Below are 21,185 nucleotides of genomic sequence, written 5' to 3' on the forward strand. Positions count from 1 at the left end.
GATTGTAGATAAAATAAAAAATGCATTTGTAGATGACTAATAATTACAAACATAAAATAGCATACTAAAAAATAAACATGCTACTTTATTTGCCATCATCAATTAGGCAAAACTGTCTTGTAACATCATGTTTTCTGGCTGGTATAGATTTCCAGAGACAAGGGCAATGAGAGAGTAACCTTAAGCCAGTACGTTGGGCCTGACTCCGAAGACGTCTTGTGTTTTGAGATTTGGATTGAGAAACTGAAACCTGATCTAAGCCTTCACCGAATACCACACGCAGCATTCATTTTTTCCGGCGCTGCCTGTAGAATGTATGACTTCATGCCATCGTGAGAATATTCTCATACTGACAGAGACACATATATTTTAAGAATTGTCATCTAATCACCACCCCACAATAAATGAATTGGATTCAACGCTAAACCTGTGTTTAGACATATGCTTTTTTGCAGATTTATAGCTTCTTATGCATCTCCCTTTTTTCTCATTCCTCCCAATTCCTATATTGATGCTGATCGGGCACAAATAGACTAAGCTTTTTTTCCAGCATGTAACGTTACTATATGTGCATTTTACTTTGTCATATCTATGTAAATCTAGAAATGGCACAGGTTACACAGCTAATTTTTTTTTATTTTTATGATATATTTCATATATTTATGATATCAGTTTCAGTAATATTTTGTATGCACTCTATGTGTTCACACAGTGGAAGTAACAGTTTTTTTTTAACCTCAAAAAAATGAAAACCCAACACCCTAATAACACATTATAATGGAGAGTAAATTCTTTTATCACCCTTCCTTATATTATGCAATGTAAGGTCACACTATAGCCCACATGTTACAGTCCATTCATAAAATGTGGGCCATGGTGTGGAGCACAGTGCAGATTTGTAAAGCATACCGCTATTCTTCCTTTATTAATGATTTTTTTCCTTTTTTTCAAAACCATCATGACCATGTTAAGGCAACATGTACCCTATATGAAAGAGAAGGAGTAATCATGTTTTATATTACGTATTTTTATGTTATTTCATGTTTGTATATATCCAAAAAAAAAAAAAAAACATAGTACATTGTTAAATCAAAAATGTTGCCATTCTAGAATTTCCTCTGGAAGTTGTGCCTAGTTTGTCCTAATTTCAAGTCAAGCCAAGTGACATTTTGTAATTGACCCCCTTTGGTAGTAACTAAACCTTGGCGCAATTCGGAGCCACATTCATTCTCCATAGATGTACTATATAATGTCCAATGTTCATAAAGGGAAAGATAACACTCTATAGATAACAAGGATAGATATCAAGGATAGAGTATCTGGATATGTTTTATTGGCCTGCTGCCTTTTTTTTCTTGGGACAGAAGTTGAATTATCTTAGAAAATCACATTGTAGTCACATTCAGTGACCATAAATTCTTAGGTCCACCAACATCAGAGGACTGCTGATTGCTGTAAACTAATGCTTACTGCATATTACTGCTCAAATCTAAAAGATCTTACTACTGTAAAAGAATATGGAATCATGTTCCCTGGCATACAGAATTAAGGTAAATAATAAAAGGATTTACATAGTTAATCAGGCTGAAAAAAGACATATGCCCATCAAGCTCAACCACTAGGATAATAAACATATCCCAAATAAAACCATTGCCATAGTTGATCCCTACATAAATCATAATTACATTTTGGGTATGGAGCTCTCATAACTTCTGCTCTTAGTTTGTAGTATAACACCACATTAATTTTTTTTTAACATGTAGAATGGCATGTAAGGCACAACTTTGAGTTCATATTTTAGATCATAAGTACTGTTGAACACTTGTGCACTTGCTCCAGTGATACATTTTGTACAGTTCAGATGTACATTCTGCATAGGAGAATAAAGGATTTGCTCTGCATGTGCTCTGACATGTATTTTAGCACTTCAGTTAGTGATATTATGAAACATGTGCTGAGTAAAGGCAGACTTACTTGGGAAAAAAGGGTCATCATCCCCTATAGGCTGCAGGCAGAAATCTACCACTTTTTGCACATTTACAATGTTTACATTACAGGGTGTAGAGGACATTTGCCATGTTATGTCTCTTGGCGCTTAACTGTCTTTTTCTGTCTTTAATACAATACTAAAGAGATAAGCCCTCTGCTAACAGTGGCCAAGGAAACATTATAAAAGGTTAGGAAAAGATACATACAATATATATATTTTTACAAGATCAGATGATATTTAATGAAACCAATAGGTCAGGTTGTACAGTTTATTTTAGTTCATATGATGTTAGAAGACTAGATAACATTTAACCTTTTTATTTTTTGTAACTGAACAGAAGAACTAGCTCAGGGAAAAGTCCTTCTTATTTGTATGCATTGCTATGTAGCATCTCACATGAAACACACATACAGCCATTTAATGTATGACAAATAATGCAAGGGTAATAGTACTATGAAACATATATTCCAAGCACGATAACTATTGATATTATATGGCCAATAAGCTTGATGTATTGGCCTTGTCAGACTTTGGTTGCATTTGGTTACTAGCATCCAACAATATTGCAGTGTATATGTAATTTATGATTGTGTCTATATACTTAACAATTGTTAAGTATATAGATATACTTATGTGAAAATTTCACAAACAATTGCAAAAAATCCAATGCATACAAAACTGTCATGGTGTCTGTAGATGTTGCCCTTTGTGAATGTAGTTCATCTTACACAAATAACAGTTAGATGGTTCCAATGAGTTATGCTAGTAGTTATGTATATAGTGATAATGCAGTAGTAAGGAACAGTTAAAACATTGCCAGATTTTTTTCCATTTTAATTCCATTATGCCATTATATTTCTTTTAGAGATTTCAAGTAGGCACGACAGGAAGTAAAGGAACTTGACCATTAGTTACAATTGGAAAATTTTCCTTCTATTCCTGAGATGGTAACATCTCAAAACTTTTTTTTGAGGGAAGTTTTCCAACATTCCCAGTGGCAAGGGGACCAAGAAAAATTTAGAAAGTAAATCTTCCCAGTATGGGCAGAGACATCATTACAGTTCTAACCTCTGCTCACTCCAGGACTGTAATACAAAGTTTGAGTATTTCATGCATATCTGTAGACTCAGAATTTATAAATATAAGAAGTACAAAAATGAAGTCTCTCCATTGGCATGAGGTACCATCTGCATAAAAACAAATAGTGGTGCAGGTAGTTTATCTAAAGCCTTATGACTTGCTTGATTGGAACGCTAAAAGTAAGTTTGAAAAAGAAAGACCCTGCTGTTTAGTTCTTTCTGGCTATAAGAACATTTAAGTCTGAATAATCTTTTAGCAGACTTTCTATAACGATCTTAGATTGTGGAAGAAAATTGGGCATAATGGCCAGATCAATAGGCAGAGAAAATGGAACTGAAATCAATGAAACAGCAAGAATTCATCATCATAATCATATTGTTCTGGCATTGGATTAGAATACAGTTTGGTGTACCTCATCCTGGAGCTCACCTGCTCCTATACTTGTGTAGGTTGACAATGGCAAGGTTATAAAAGAAATCGATATTTTTAAGATGGTAATTAACTCAAGCATGTCTGACTAGTATCCCTAGCAAGTCTTCAGTGTAGGTTACTGGAGTTCATGTTATACTGCTGACAACACAGAAGAGCCTGCATTCCATATTCTCCAGATCTTAGCCATAATAATGTCTTCATGATTTGACTGAAATACAGAGAAGCTTGAATTAGGATTCATTTATTTATGATGCAAAAAAGACATACTATAGTTATTGTTATTCTCTTTACATTTGTCCACTATAAATAGAACTTTGAAACAGCTTTGTAACAGTAAATATGTACTTGTAACATTATTGACAAAGGATTATCGGAGGTATAACATACTGTCATTTGCTTAGATGTGTAGTCGTATTTACACACTAACTTCTCATATTTGTACCTACCTTCCATAATCACTTTTAGGGCCAGTGTCTACAAGCTTTCAGCTTGTGTTGATGGCATCAGTATGAGATGCTTCTGAAATCATTCTGAATTCAGGTGTATTTGACCTTTCCCTAACTTTCTTCAAGCTGGTTTTGCATTCCTTTAGACTTGCATGCCAGTGCCACAGGTCGCTATTACTTATAGTAATAGAGTATTATGCAAATCTGTGTTTTGCTCATGCACAGGTTGTGTTATTGTCCCTCTTCCACACAATCACCTTTCCTTCACCGTCTTTCCACTCTGTTTAGCCATCAGGAACAAAGAAAATATCTGTTACATCCTAATATAAAAGAGCATGGTACTTCCTCTCCTTTTTCCCACATGACAGGTACTAGTATTAACACTGTCACATGAAAAAATACTAACTTGCAGGGTTGCTTTTCACAGTTCTTTGGGAGGAAGGAAAATGAGTGCTGATTGGAAGTATATTTTAAAACCTGTTTCTTTATTCTTTATGTGCAAAATACACATTTGCTCTAAATGTTTAAAGTTAATGAGAAGCCTTCTGTCGCCCTCATTATTTCTTTAAGTTTGTGTCCTTTTTTGCTATGTTTCAGTAATCCAAACTTTTCCTGTATATGTCAAATTACAAAATAATTCTTTTATATGAAGGACACAATGGTAAGGAGCAAGCTTTGCTGCATAAACAGCAAGAGGGAGGAAATTATTGACATTAATGCACTGCTATCGGTTGAAGACTCTAGAGTTCAATTACAAGAAAATAGAGAGACAGAACTGTTAACTTTTTGAATGGCCTTTTTCACCATGACACATTCTAATTAACAGTCATTTTAACCTTTCTCAGAGTCTGAAATAGCTGTAAAACAGCACTGCCACCCAGGCAGGTACTATTGAAGGTGGAAATATCTATTCATGCTTTGCTTGCCTGCTGTTTTGATTATGTCGTATTAGCATACGATAGCACAGCAGTATCTGGTGATAAAATGGTTAACACGGGTTCTAAAGCTCTGTATTACTTAATACATTTTATTATTTGGATTTTTTTGCAACATATTTTTCTTAACTTTATGGTTTTATATTACAGCTAAACTTTTAAAGGCATTGACTAATAGAAAAAGAGATTGCTACTATTGGTACACTGTTTTGTAGGGCGCATTAGATTTTGTGCAAGAATATGTTTGTGGAGACCATTTGGCATATATGTACTTAACATAAAATGTCCTTTTAAGGTTCAAGGTCTTTTTTAATAAACTTTGATTTAGCCTAAATTTAAGACTGGTAAAATGATGTGATAAGTGAAGTCTAAGGCAAGAAAGTGCCTTATTTGCTTTTTTGGGCCTTAAAACATTTTGAAAAAGACATCCACCCATAACATAAGCGTGTAAAAATAACCAAGGATGATTGAAGGAATCCATGATTTTCCAAAGATGGATATAGATTGAACAAGCATACATTACAAGGCATATTTTTTGCCACCTTCATGGAATATGTGATTAATAAATAAAAAATCATAAGAATAAGATATTTTGTGAATCATTATTTATTTGTAAAGTATCTGACTTTACTGATCTACCTCTACCAGCTTCATGGCCCACTGTAGATACAGCTGATTCATTTGTTTAGCGTCTTTCACTTTTCTTTAGATTCCTTTTCAGGAGTTGTAAATGTAAACTTGCTACATTTATGGTCAGGTTTTGTTTGATCAGAATAGTTACCAAAAGATGCCGTAAGTGGTATAAGGACAATCATTTTAAGTAAATTCAATCAAGATGTTCACACTACACAGCTATACATAAATTTACTGATATGGAAAGTAAAAACTCAAACATTATTTGCTAGGTTGGCCAGTACAAGCATTCAAATTGTCTCATTCGGTCCACTAACAAATATTCTGAATACTGGGATACTTAATTAGAGCAACTAATCAAACAATTGTTGTCTCTATGTAATTTCTTATAACAAGATTTTATAGTGAATGAATGATTGGCTTCTTTAGTTTGCTTCAACAATGCTCAGTATTTGAGCAAGGTTATAGCCATAATGCTTTCAAAATTGACCAACACATTATTGCATTGTAATAGATTATTAAAATAAAAGATTTTTGTTTGTCATCTAACTTTCGTATGAAGCTTTTCCAAGAAAACGTCCCATGTTCCCCACTATTGGTCTGTTACGCACAAGGAAATTTTAACTTAGGCATATGAAAGAACACTTTTGTCCCAAGCACCAATCACTTCAACCATCCGTAAAAACAAAGCTGCGTAGCCAGTTACTGGCAGCAGTGAAGCGCTTTTCAGGTTAGAGACTCAGGTCTGGTTCACCAGAGGCAACTTGAGAACACAAAGCTAGACGCAAAACAGATGTTCTCTCAATAGGCATCTTAGTTTCACTCCTGTCATGAGCGAATTCTGCATATTTCCCACCTGCATACATAGCTTTCTGTGATGTGTCCTATAGATATTTGTGTCATATTCTGCAAATCTGTCAGCACACTTTTTTTTGTGTGTTTAGAGGCATCATAGTATCTTGGTCTATTAACACATAAACAGCAAAGTAAAAAAAATCTGTTAATTAATAACAGGATAAAAATAGATATAACCCCTATTTATATGTCATTCAGCTTGCTAATGCACTGTAATGCTATAGAGAGTTGGCATTAGCTTTCAATAAAATACTTGATTTTAACTTTTGTTGTATCTCAATGCTTCAAATTTTTTGTAGTCATCTAAGTTTTATATGCATGTACTACACCACATGCAGCAATAACTGTATGGCATTTGTATGAGTATGAGACGGTGACAATGTCCCACAATTAGGGACTGAAATTTGTCACCCTATAATAGGAAGTCCATGAGTAAAGACTTTTAAAACACAGTTACTAAACACTATAAATATAAAGGATTTAAAATTACTTTTGAAATGTTTTTAACATACTAAAGCTTATATACATTTTATTGACTGTGTTTCATATACTTTGTTTCTTGAACAGAATTTATTGCAAGAAATATTGTATAGATACTTTTTTGGTGTATTCAATAGATCACGCCATCATGTATGCAGACTATTGACATAGATTCAATAAAAAATTCACTATAATATATAATTTAAATAAATCACAAGCTGGAATGAGTTTACATATGTACACATTGAAGTGACTTGAGAATGATCACATTATTTCCACCTGCCAGAATAAAAGTAATATAGTTATGGAATACCCATTCATGTCCATTCAACCATAGTCAGAACCGGTCAATCAAATTACATGTTCTCCACAAAACAGCATGTTTCCCAACATATATATACATAAATATATATTTATTGACTGCTGTGTATATGTATATGCATTCATTTGCAAGAAAGCTTTCATATTGTTCCATAGACATTTTTAATAAAACATTAATTGATCCATGGTTTCTTCTGTGGTTTCACTGAACATTTCTTCATCTGTCCATAATGTTTTAGAGGTCATTTTCATTTGTAACCTAATGTCGATCAGGCAATTTTCGCTGCAGAATTATGCTTTCATGACTTTGAATTTTACATCCTTATAAACTGATTAGAGACTATGACACATTTTTTGGCAAGTCAAGCTTCGAAAAGTGCTGACAAATAACTTTTAAAAAGTGACCTTACAGTTTAAAAGACAATATAAATATAGCAGTAACAATAGTATTAGCAATGAGCTCAAGGGCAGCCAATGGGGCCTCAGTGCAATAAAAATGCAGTGTTAACATTTGTGATATTTAAGTTTTTAAGGTTTTTTTTTTAAGTCTAAGGATTTTTTTCACTTCAGGAAGACTGTAGTTGTATGAATTTCAGGGGTGAGAGTGAAACTTTTGTGCAGGTTTTCTTACCTTGCTTGTACAATTACTTTTGTGTAAAAGGCTGGCCATATGAAACTGTCTTCTTTTTTTTATGACCAAGAATTGTAAATATTGTGTGCCCATGCAGAATCTATATAAGAGGCTGGTCTTTAAATCTTAGCTCTTTGGTTCTAACAGACTGTTTTAGACAAAGACAGACATGTTTTTTGGAACACTCTACAGCTTCACAAATCCCTAACCTTGGAGGCTTCATTACCACCATGACCTGGTTTTGCCCCAACACATGGTACATATTCCAACTCAGACTTGAAGAAGTCCACCTGTACTGCCTGTCACAATAAACTACCAAAACCCCCTTCAAAGTCTCCCTTCCTTATAGAGAATAAGGCAAGCCAACACATTATGCAGTGTAAAAAGTATTGTCATTAATTACTAAAATCTGCAATACAAATTTGTAAGTAATTATTCTACTTAAAAGGTGTATATTTTTCTGGTAGATTGCAGGTACTTAGGGTCTGCAAGTCCACAATCACCCAAATTTAGTGCACTACACCATTGTAGCTCTTATTATGATAAACTCATGTAGTTAATTATGGGAAATAGACTATTTCCCTTTCCAGACTTTGGTTGAGTTGTTCATTGAGGACGGCAATGCGTTACCCCTTTAGGAGGCTCTAATACATAGATGTACAGTTTTTACAATATATATACTGCATATATTATAACAAATATGGGACTACATTTTATGCTTTGTTCTATCAATACCAGTGTATTGTGTAGGGAGACCCATACTTATGGCAGCTGTGATTAGGTGGCAGCACCCTGTAGTTTAAATATTTTGTTCAGTTGTAGCTGTTTTTCTTTTTAGCTTTCTCTGTGGTGTTCTGTCTTTTTTGCGTCAGTTGACACCTAATAAATAACTAGGATATCTCCCTGTGCTGAAGACAGTTCCATTATCAACTGTTTGCTGCATCAGCAGTTTTCTCATGTCTATAATTTAGTACTTTGCTTCCTGCAACAGCAACATATGCAGCATATTTCAGTGCATGCTTACTTGTGTGGTATACACAGATTTTCCATTATATTTTCTCACCATTTTTTTGCCAAAAATATTCTTGCATTTAATATGTGTTTTCTGTTTCAGATCCGTGTTGATGGCCCTATTACTGGAGCATTCCAATACGAAACCATACAAGTGGTGGACTCCGGCCCTATCTTACGAGATATGGCATTTATAAATGAACAGCTCATTGTCATGTCTGAGAAGCAGGTACGTTCAGCATTATCTGCTGTGTTGTTTTTTTTTAAAGGTTATTTACAACCAAGAAAATTGGGATAATAAAACAAGTGCTACTTAGCTTCATAAATCAAAAATGTGTGTGTAAGAAGTTTTTGATTTCCCCATAGTAGCCAGACCCTTTACTTAACTCTATCTATCATTTGGTTGTTGATAACACGCATAACTGCCGTTGAAATGTTTGTGATAAATGGAGCACAATGGACCTGATTTATTAAAGTTCTCCAAGACTGGAGAAAATAGACATTCATGTGTAAACCTGAATTTCCTAAAGTCATTTCCTATTATGTTTTCAATTACTGACCAAATCCATTCCAAGTTTACTGAATCACTTGGAGCGCTTTGATACACCAGGTCCAGTGTGTCCATTGATACAGATATGGTGGCGCTTTTTCTTTTTAAAAGCATCACTGAAAAAAAGAATAGTCACCTAAATGATGCCTGCTTTTGTTACATGCAATGTGATAAAGTAAAAAAAACACTAAATATAAAGAATTCTGTTCTAGTAATGTGATTACTGGTAAACAATTACAGAGTTGACCTCTGTTTTCTACTTTGTTGCGTTCTTTGTTTTCTTTTATATTTGTTTGTCCTTTGCCAGATGCCTGTGGCTATACAAAACATAACACCATGTGCTTGGGAGAGCCTGAAGTTGGCAAGACTCCAGTCCTGCTTTCTATACCATGACATTAACACCTGCTTTTACTCTCCTCATCTGCTTAAAACTGCAATAAACATGACAGCTGATCTCTCTGCACCAAAAGAGTTGCCCTTGATAAAAGTTGATGGGTAGGAGAGATGTGACCTACTGCCATAGACAGGTTCCATATTAAAAGCCAAGATAGGGAACATTTCTGGACACTGTTGCTAATGAGATGTTCAGAGCATATGTTCAATCGGCTATTTTCCATATTATGATGTACTGTGATTCTCCTATGAGAGTAACGACTCTTCAGGCATTGCCATGGTTACTTCAGGCAGTCTGGTGAAAGAAACGATGAGGTGTCAAGAATGGGAAGGACACAGTGGTGTGAACAGTAGGGAAATGTAACAGAGTGTGTTGCAACCACAGAAGTTTTCAAATTAATGAGGACCTCAGAGTGGAATAATTGCTGCTCTCTAGCTTATGTTTCTTTTTCTCTTGATAATTAATAATGAAGGGACTCTTCCTACCTGTGATATACAAAGCATTGATTCTCACTGTGAGCTCTTTTCTCATGGAACCATAAAAAAGTCTTGTAATTTGCAAACAGCATTGAGTCTAGCAAAATTAATTTCATTGTTGCTGATGGTTAAATACATTTTGGGCTCTGGCTGTTTTCTCTTCAGCTTTATAAAAATCATACCTAATAATTCTCCTACAAAAGGCCCAGTATTTTTTTTGTAGTTTTCAGAAAATGAAGGCTATTTTACGTGTTAATAAAAAATGTCCTTGTCGGAGGTTATAAGTTATGCGTGTGAAGATATATTCTAGTATTATTTGGCAGTATGTTAATTAAACTAAAGCAACAGTGAATTTAAGAGCTAAATAGGCAATTTATCAGAGAGAAAAACTTCCATATACGTGGGCTAAGAGCTTTATAGAGAGTAGTTTAACCCATCTAACTGTATATATATTTATTTGGACTCGGCTAAAATGCGTTTAACAGAGGGACAATTCAGTGGTCTCTTAATTGAACAATTACACTAATTTCAATTTCTAATGTATAAATTTAAAAGCTATATTACAAACAAATATGTTATAACCTATGATAACTAAATTCTCAATGTTTGGTTCGAGAAGTTGCATTGCAGAGTACTGAAGAGATTCCAAGTGCAGCAAAGTTTCGTTGATTCAATACCCTTTGCAGTTGCCCTGTAAATAGTTTAAAGTGAACTTTAAACTATTCTCTATAACTCTTTGTTAAATAGAGCTCAATGGTTGTGAGTAGGTAATATATTGCTATGAATATGTACAGTTATTCTGTCCTTCTAGTCCTTCTAGACTATTCCTTCCAGCAAATGCCAATTTACCAATCTATGGCTGGGTGGACATTCTTCTTACAGAAAGTTTGGAGATAGTTTAGGTATACTGCTGTATGCAAGTAATGTGTAGAATGCTTCACCCCAATATGCATAAACAATATTTGTTTCTATATGCAATGTACATAATAAAGTGTAGGAAATGTTTTCACCTGCCCAAAGATTTGTAAATCATTGAACAAACTAGCTTGGTGACAACGTTGTCTTTGTTATGCTCATTATGGCAGCAGTAATACCTAAGTCCTTTAACCTCGTGCTCATGTTAGCACTCCTCAATTTTAACTTAACTGACATATGTAAATTAGAACATAAGGATTTAACAAAAATGAATGAAAATAACTTTTTTATAATAGTTTTAACCCATGTTATATCTCCCTTAAGGCTCACTGAACCTACCAACCAAAAAAATTGAAATTTTATGGAGTCATTTTAAAAGGCTCATCTCCCTGTTATTTCTTTCAATACATTTTCCTTTGCTCCATTAGCCACATGTATCCCCAGCATAGGTCAATGGCTTCATTGTAATAGAATTTTGCTTAGTATTTTCTTGTGGGGAGAATAAATCCGCTGGAAGATCCTAACTATTTGTTGAGCTGTATCTGTTCAACAGAGAATTGTGCTGTCAGGAAACAAATTCCAAGCCACATAGTGCGAATTGTCATTTCTATTCTCTCCTTGTTATGTTATGGGTTCACATCACATATAAGTGTCCAGGATAAGTAGGCATTTCCCCGATAGAATTCTGGAAACTAATCAGCATTGACATTGTTTGTACTGCCCTCAGGATTACTTGATGTTCCAGATAGTCTTAAAAAGAAAAAAAAATACATATACAGTGAGGGATGTTGTGAAAATGTACTGTTAAACCTCAGGGAAAAGCAGATGTGGGAATTTAAAGTCCAATGTGGTTTTTATTGAAAATCTTTCAATAAAGATACGTCAGCTAAGAATCCATTTTGAAAACAAAAAGTTTTGTAAGAAAAACACTGAGAAAACTGTTTGCCTTATTTTAAAGCAAAATTAGATTATTTTAATTTCTGCATTTTGCATTTTTAATTTCTGCATTTTGAAGTGCACAAATGCTTGTTGTACAATCTTTTGATGACATATTAAAATGGTGAGATCTAATATAGTGGCATTTTTCACCATATGGAGGCTGGATTCACAAGTTTGCATTATAAAATGACCCTAATTTTCTGCAATTTTTATGCGTACTTTGCATATTTTTAATAACAAAATGGGAATTTTTGGGAAACAATATCGGCCTGTCATGAAGCAAAAAACAATTTGTGTGGTTCGCCATGTTACCATGAATTATTATGGGCTCAGTACAGATTTATCAATTTTATTTTTCTTTCTGGGTAGAGTGGGTAAGGGGATACACATCTGTCAATTTTGGCTTAAAAAAAGGATGTGGCCCTGTTGGAGAATATCATTAGCACTTTTGTTTTTGTTATCTCTGTTACTGGAAAAGGCTAAGGAGATGTCGAAAATGTGAAAGGTTTGTCCTGATCTGGAGTAGTAGGCAAGTTTCCCAATTGTTCTAATTATACCTATAAAATTTTATTTTACTTTGGTGGTGGTGGTCAGACAATGGTTCCTCGCATTTCCTGATGCTTCAGGGATAGAAATTGAAAAAAAACATCCCCAGCGGGTTACCTTACATCACCGAAAGCCTGACAATGTTCTATCTAACCCCCTCTACACTCAGAAAGCTAGGGAAACTGATTAATCTGGAGTACTTTAATTCATAACAAACGTCTCTCAATAATTCGCCGCACCACTGCACAGACATGAAAATGGGTCTGAATAATTTGTATTAGTATGTTTTCTGGGCTTTTCCTGTGATAGCTGACTGTGTTGTACCATTGTGAACCACTTAGACATAAACATAGATGTAAAATTGCTTTTTGTTACTGGTCATTGCAGGGGTTTTCTCAAGTGAGTAGAATGAAAGAGAGCCTCTGTGCCATATCCCATAGTGTAATGTGTTAATAATTCATCCTAATACAAAGATGGATCTAAAAACACAAAAATATATTTTTTTATTTATCTAATACATTTTTACCAAAAAGGGCCTAGCTAATTAAATTACAATACAATGCTGTATTAAAAACCATAACAGTTTATGGTAAACTGGCTACAAACCGATAATCTGCTGATTGGTTAATAAAGTTGAAATGCTGTCACGTTATTCTTGTAAAATATACATATGCACAAATGTTATCCCACTCTGTCCCCAAATATTATACACAGACATTAAAACAGTACAGATTAAAATGATAGTCTAGTGTGAACTGCGGGGGTGTATATTATACATTATAATTGTTTAATTTAATTAATATTCTATACAATATTGTTCTCATTAGTTCAGATTATCATCAAACTCGCAGATCAACATATTTTTGCATTATTGCACTTACATTGATTGAAAAATTACATTCAAGTTTGTGATATGCTTTTGAGTTTGGTCCAAATGTATTTTTTTTATTATGTTGCACCTAATTAGCTTTGAAAAGCATATCTATATACTTCTCATCTGATGAAAGTTATCATGCCCCTCCAAATATTAATCTCTAAATAAGCCTAAAAAATTGTCTTGTTTTTTGTTCCAGAAGTTTTCAGTTCATGGCAGGAAAATATACTTTCCAATAAGTCCAGACAACATGGTAGCCTCTGGTCTAAAATTTAGCACTGAAATATATTTTGATTTAGCACTGAAGCCTTCCACCTCCTCTTACATTGTGCTAAAACTGCTCTCACCTGTTGTGAATTGATTTTCACTATTCTTTAAAGGTATTTCTACAGCTCATGTACAATAAAATTATCATGGGCACCTGATATTAGCAAATGTATGGGTCAATTCATTCTGATTGGAATCCTCCTTTTTTTTCTTTCAGTTAGAGATTATAGATGGTGTACTGTGAGTTTTGTAATAAACGGCAATTCATAAAACACTATATGGTGCCTTATTCAAGTTTGTCCAATATTGTGTTAAAAATAGTAATGTTTCCTGTTTGTCCCAAGATGTTATTTTTTGCCATAAAAATAGAAGACCAACAATCTTTAGAGAAACAGATGGTACAGAGCTGTGGCCATGGTCTATAATATAGAACGTCTTCATAGACATAACAATTACTCAACTTCAATGTGACACCAACAACTATCACATAAACTTCGACTTTCCTCATATATATTTTTTCCCTGCAGACAATTATCTTTTCACATATTTTAGAATGAGATAATCCTGATTCTCAGCAGAAAATTCCCCTCTTCACCTTTTTATTTGCCCTTAGAGAGCCATCATAAGGGGCCCTGCAGGTTTGATTTATCATATTGGATAGTCATGGTGTGATAAGATATGCCTGATTAATCTTGTAGAGCCAAAATCTAATAATTAAGCTACAGAGTTTCAATCCAATTCAGAGAAATATGCTAATGTGTATTGATTGCAGACAGGGCTTTTCATTTTATTAGCACGCTGCAAGTCGAGGATATGGAATTTTAATTGATGGGAAAAGCTTCTCTGCAAAATAGCTAGGACAATAGGTATGGGTTAAAGCAGGCACAAATGAAGTCACTTTTGGAATAGCTTGCTACTTATAAGGCTATTACTAGGTCTGCGGAATTAATATATGTTATTAATTGCCAATCTTACCTTTCAATTTTATCAAAGGTTAATCTTTTTTATAAAGATATCCAGAATATAAAAGGCTAAAGACATAATTGGTGATGTGTTTGTGTTAAGTGTCTAAGTGCCTTTATGTGGCATTTTTTAAGTGTAACTTCACTTTTGTTGGGAATAAATCAGGGCTCTTCAGGCCAATTATATGCATTGCAAGCATTAGAGCAAAATCATTGCAAATCTTTACCTACTTCTTTTATCCTGAGTTCTGAGACAGGTTACTTTACTAACTTCAAACTCAGTGCTAAGTAGAAGGCACCTTTTTGATAATGTTTGATTAGTTGCAGCATTGTAATAGCAAAGCACAGTTGCATCTCAGGGTCCCTTTATATGTAGGCCAAAGCAGGATTAAAGATGAAAGACTCAAAATTCAAAAATAGAAATGAGGATGCCTTAAAGTTTATATCAGGCCCATTGCAATTTTTCGGGCAAAGCAATGAGCTTTTGAGTATTTTTGCATACAACTGGGTAAAAAATACAGAAATCTGTATCTGTAAATAACCGCTAACACAGACTGATTCTGAAAGATAATTTTATTAACAATTTAAAATGGCATAATTAGTAATATTAGATTTAGTTAAATAAAGTTGACTTTCTCTTTATGCCCCTTTCACACCTATGGTGGGAAATTATATGGTTTGCTACCTGCAGCCGAATACCAGACTGCTGCTAAGAGTGGCGAACTATATTGCAGATTAACAAATTCACATTTGTTGACCTTGTGGTTGTGTTGCTGCTCTCCTTCAAGAGGAAGAATAGCAATTGTGCGACCACAAGCAACTTGTTGCTTCCAGAAATAGCTCTGCAATCCACCACAAATATAACTGCTTGAAAAATCAAGCACAGAAGGGTTCTACCTTTTAGCTGAATGGGAGCGGTTGGGGAAGCAGCTGATCCTATGATAGAACTTCGGTCAACCACAAGTCTGAATTAGCAGGTAAAATCCTTTTTTTTTCAATTGGTGAACATAGCATAGTTCAAGTTCTGTGTACCAATACCTTGTACCACATTTTGGCTGATATAATAGTATATATAAAGAACAGTGTGTAGATCTGAGTTGTAAGCCTTCTAAAAACCTTTTCTGCCTACTCTATGGATCTGATTTATTAAAGCTCTCTAAGGCTAGAGATGCACTTGCTAACAAATAGTTGATGACTTATCTTTTTAGACTAATTTATAAGAAATCTATTCTAAACAACAAATACATTTACTGTGCATTTTATTTTGCAAAGTTAACTTGATGAATAGCTGTTAGCCTTTTTTTAATCATTTTTCTTATGTTAAACTCATGGGTCTCAAATGCCTTAAAAGACACTTGACTTTGAGAATGATCAACATCACCAAAAGCAATTTACTATTAATCCTGAAGTATTTAGGAGGAACATCCTAATGTAGATTGGCTTAACTGAGAGCTGTCCATTCCATTCATTTCAGCACCTCGGCCTCTGGACAGCTCCCGCAAGAGCCATGAGAGAGTGAGAATAGTATTTGTATGTTAGGAAATACCAGCAATTGCCATTTGTATTGTACATGTAATAAAAGTTTGCGTAATATAACAGTGTTTTAGAATATATATATATATATATATATATATATATTAGTGGCGACGAATGTGTCTTTTGATACACAGAATAGTTTTTTTAGTGTCTTTTTGACAGGGCTTGCTCTTAGTTTGATATTAGTTTGATAAATTATTTAATTTTTTTTAAGAATTAAAATTAATCTGACCAAGCATATACTTCATGGAGTAGTTAACACCAAGCTTGGGGATGGCTGGAGAGGACTTATGCAGAAATAATTTGGTGTAAAGTAAACAGCAAAGGAAAAAAGCAATATTCACACATTATATAGGTATTGGACTTGCCAAATTATTTTTTTTTCTATCCAGTTCATCCAGTTCTGTTATTTTTATGGTTGGACCACACCACAAAGCCCTGTCTGGAAGAGAAGAAGACCTAATATATGTATGTGTATCAGTTTCAGGTTCACTTACAGGTCTCCCCATCTACAGTCTATGAATGGACAGTGAAGGAGAAGCAGCACAAGCTCATCTCTCTGTCACTCTGTTCTCTCCATCTATTAGCATTCTTTCTGCAGTGCAGCACAAGTGAAAAGCTCCTTCTTCTGTTTTCCCTTGCTCTCTGCTGCTGTATATGGAATTCAAAAGTTCAATACCAATTAAAATTCAAGTACCGCTTGCATTTAAAATGGCATTTAATAATACAAACAGAGCTCCATTAATTTTTTAGAACTGTCTACAGTGGAGCTTTAGATCAACCCAATGTAATTATTTCATTTCCAAGATCAAAGCGAATCTTTACCTTTACAACCCAATAATGATAATTATAATCATATTATTGATTTAAAAATCTAGTTTATTTGGGTTTTTTAATGGACAAACAATTATTCTTCTGACGGAATTCCCTTATTTGCAATTTCCATTTTTTTTTAGAAAACCAACCCAAATCCCAGCTACAACAAGTGCTGATAAATTCTATGTTTTTATTGATTGGTAATGTAACCTTGCAGATGACTAAGGCACTAGAAACCCAATGCTGTGTGTATGATTTTTATTGATTTTCACTTAACATTATTTAATGCAAGAGAAGCCACAAAATACAAAGACATAGCTTTTTGTTTTGAAAAAATAAGACAAATGCTCTGGGGGGAGATATGATTTGTTGCCCTGCATGCTATTGTTACATCAATACAATAGTACACTGGCGTTGTACTGTTATTTGATAGAGTAAAGCTTTGTCCTTTTGTTATGCATGGCTGTGCACTATATTGAGAAAGGCTGCATTAACACAGGGAACAATTTAGTTAGTTGTTTATTTAAATACACTTTCAGAAAGGTGATTCGTGCGTGTATACACAGGGAGAAAGTAATAAGCGAAACAGGATACACATTTTGAAAGTGACATTAGAACAATCATGCAGCTCAAGACTATAAGGATTAGGTTGAGCTGTTTGTGGCTTTGTTCTTTTCTGTTACATGTTACCAGTGGGGGCTGCAGCAGGTTCTATTGAAGGCAATTGTTTTAAAATAAAGATGAGTATAACCCTGCTATTCATATAATGATCCGATTTGTATTTAAACTTTCTGCCAGATTTAGTGATTGCTACTACTGTTTCTTGTAGGAGGCCACAAGGAGGTATGCCTATTTCTCTATCTGTCTAAAAATACAGATATAATAACGATATATTCTGTGTACACATTGCATTTCTGCACAAAATAAAATATAGTTTTCTGGTGCAAGCAATTGCAAAATCCTAATTCTAAGCCGACAATCTTTCTAGACAAAGTGTGCTCTCCGTACCACATGCTATGGAGACGTTCTCTTGTATTTGATAGTTCAGAAAGGCTTTTAGATAGCTGTGGGTTCAAATGAATATAACTACAAGATTCCATAGAATGCACTGTCAGATACAGACTGCATTTATTTAATTGCAAAAAAAAGGTCAAGCAGGTCATATGGTTCTTTTGTCAGTTTTCTTACAATTCTTGTTTTGTGTCCTGCTGTGCCTGCTTTTGAAGGGAAGAGATACTGTATTTCATCATGAGATAGGTAATAAGAAAGGGAATAGTGAGTTTTGCAAGTTAGCGTTAGTTGCCTAAGTCAGGAAGTGAATGAGTAGCAGATAAAATGTCATGTAGACTTTGATGCACAGTCAAATACTTCTCCATTGAAACAAAATTCTTTAGCAGCTTTGTGCCCTTTCAGCTAGCATACATTTTAGGTTTTCTTAGCGGCGCTTTGTATAGGATAATAAGATGTAGAAAAAGGTACAGGCTATTCTATATATAGATTGTATTTATTTTGATATATCAAGTCACCTAAAGCAGAATTACACTTGATATTTACTAATACTCCAATTGATGTGCTGCACAATTATTACTTCAAGGAACAGAACCCCCTTTAAAAAAAAAGTTCCTGAAATAGTTAAACTGACTTTTTTTGTGTATGGAAAGCAGGAGATATGCTTCTAACTGCTAAGCAAACAAACCAGGAAAAAGAGATCAAGTGACAATCAATATTTTTTTTTGTTTGTGAGAGGTTATCAATGAAATTCTCATATTGGGATATATTAGGAGTTTGCATATAAAATAATTCCAAGGAAAAATGCTGCTGTTACATTACAATATCAGATTTTGTTTGTATGTTATTGTGATTGTTATGATATGAGTTGTAATGGGGATAAGCGCAACTGGTATTGACATCAACAAATAATGTATAGATACCGGGGAACAGTCCATCATTTTTTCAGTAAAGCAGCAAACATACTGTTTGAGTTCAGGAGGGTTTGGTTCAGCCAGTCCATACCATAAAACTAACAAAACATCCACTGATTCAACCAAGTATGTAACTGACAGGGTGTCCCCTATTGGGTTCTTCACAGGCAGAACGTGTACCTTTTCAGGGTTCTGTTAGCAGTCAACATTTTCACCCAGCACCAAGCTTCCACAGCTGAAGCAAGAGAGAGCCCTGAGCCTCTCCTGTATATAAAGACCTGTGGCTAACAAGTAACAGGTGGACCCATCACCATACAGTTTTGAGAAACCTGTGATAATATTAAACATTTCTGTAATTCTGACAGGGAAATGGTTAATCATGGAGTGTTCAAATTTGATAGTGAGTGCAAAGGCACATTGCAAAAAGTAAAAAAAAAATATGGAAAGAAAAAACTCAACGTAAGCAATTCAAATACTTGATTTTCTGTGCTTTTACCTAAAATGTTTAAGTTGGTAGCTACATCTCTACAAAGAAGGAAACTGACTGGCTGAACTTTCATTATAGTTATAATCCTTGTAATGGATTTGAGATGTGGGAGGTTCTACCTTTATTGGTTCTACTTTTCCACAAACACTCATAGGAAGATATATAATATTTTATAGCTGATTGCAGTGACATTTTTACGTGCTGCTAAATGATTTGGTCACTCTTTGTTCAAAACAATAAATGTTCTTTTAAAATGCTTGAGGTGATAACGTCAGTATTCAGGTAGAGTCCAATAAAAAAAAAACACTAAGATCCCTAAAAGCATTTTTTTAGCTTTCACTGCTTTTATAGACAACCAATTCTGCCAACATCAGTAAGTAGTGCACTTATATTAATTTTATACATTTAAGAATTCTATCCCATACTACAGCTAATAAAACATTTTTGATGTGTTTTAGTGGTTTTGACAATTTCTACAAAATTACCACTCCTGAGTATTCATAGGGAGGAGAGATAAGTGCTTTTGCCAGAGAGACATTTGCAGAGCTTGACAATATTGCATATTGCACCACTAACAACAATAATGAAATAAAAATAATAATGATAACATTGATAATCAATAGTGAAAGAACCCCTTATATTGGTGGTGTGTGGTTGAAGGACCTCTTTACAGTATTGGTCAGTGGAGAAGGGCCCTCGTGCATTGCAAAACAGTGAGATAAGAACCTCTTGCATCACTGGTCAATGTAAAGTGGAACTTTTACATTGGTGGTCAGAAGTTCTCAATAATGTTACATATGTGTATATAAGGTTGTGAGTTTATTGCCTTCATATGTAATGCAGCTATTGTAAATTGGAATATAAACTCTTTACTTTACTTTCCTTCTTGCATTAAAAGGGTTCCTTTCTTCAAATTTTCCAATAACATGCAGAAAGGTAGATAAGTAAATATGTATCGTAAAAGGTTTTAAAGCATGTAAAATTGAAACTACTGAGTTTGTTACTGCTCATGGCCAAAGCTTTTATGTCATTGTTCTCATTTAGGAGACCCTTAAAACTCATTAAAGCCTTGAAGACCGCTTTAGAATTGGAGGAGTACTTCACTTTTATTTTCCATTCCTTTCGGTTTGGTAATTTGACTAGACTGAGTCTGTAATATGTTCCTAACAGTGACAGGACTGATGAAAACCTAGAAATTGACCACTTGCGGTGAAAATATTGCTGCCCGGAATAAAACCTTGAAATCAATAAAATCTTGAACTGTCCTTTATTGATTTTTTGATTATCTGCCGGTTACAAGCAAGAGCCAGAGAAAAGAAATGATGAATGGTGTCCTTTCTCTACTAAAAGTTGCAGGCTGTTTGAAAAGCCAGCTGTAGTGCACAAAGCTAAGAAAGCAATAAAGGAAAGCTTTGGGAAAGTGTGGGGATTTTCATTTTATTGGCAATGGATAAGAATATGCTTTGTGATTTTAACCCCTAAACCCAGTAATTAAATCTTTTTTTTACAGGTCTAATGAATGCAAGGGATTATTCTTGCTATATATAGTTCTAAGTAAAAAATGACGGTCACTTGTTTGTAATATTCAATAAAGGTAAATTAAAGGTAGTCTCCTTTAATGCTTTTACATTTCATGTAAAAGCCATCAGTTTGATGCATATTATGTTGTTTGTTGTGTATATATAAA

The 21,185-nt window shown here is 34.2% G+C and overlaps 1 protein-coding gene across 2 annotated transcripts in view; it reads left to right on the forward strand.

The window, feature by feature from the left end:
- The window catches only part of PLXNA4 (plexin A4), a 431,579-nt gene that overhangs the window by 206,771 nt on the left and 203,623 nt on the right, over window positions 1–21,185 (forward strand). For both annotated transcript variants that reach the window (XM_072401850.1, XM_072401849.1), the window contains exon 4: window positions 8,918–9,043. In XM_072401850.1, the coding sequence (XP_072257951.1) occupies window positions 8,918–9,043 (126 nt within the window). The remainder of the gene's footprint in view (window positions 1–8,917; window positions 9,044–21,185) is intronic.

Source organism: Pyxicephalus adspersus, chromosome 2 (genome assembly GCF_032062135.1).
Source record: "Pyxicephalus adspersus chromosome 2, UCB_Pads_2.0, whole genome shotgun sequence".
NCBI classification, from domain to species: domain Eukaryota; kingdom Metazoa; phylum Chordata; class Amphibia; order Anura; family Pyxicephalidae; genus Pyxicephalus; species Pyxicephalus adspersus.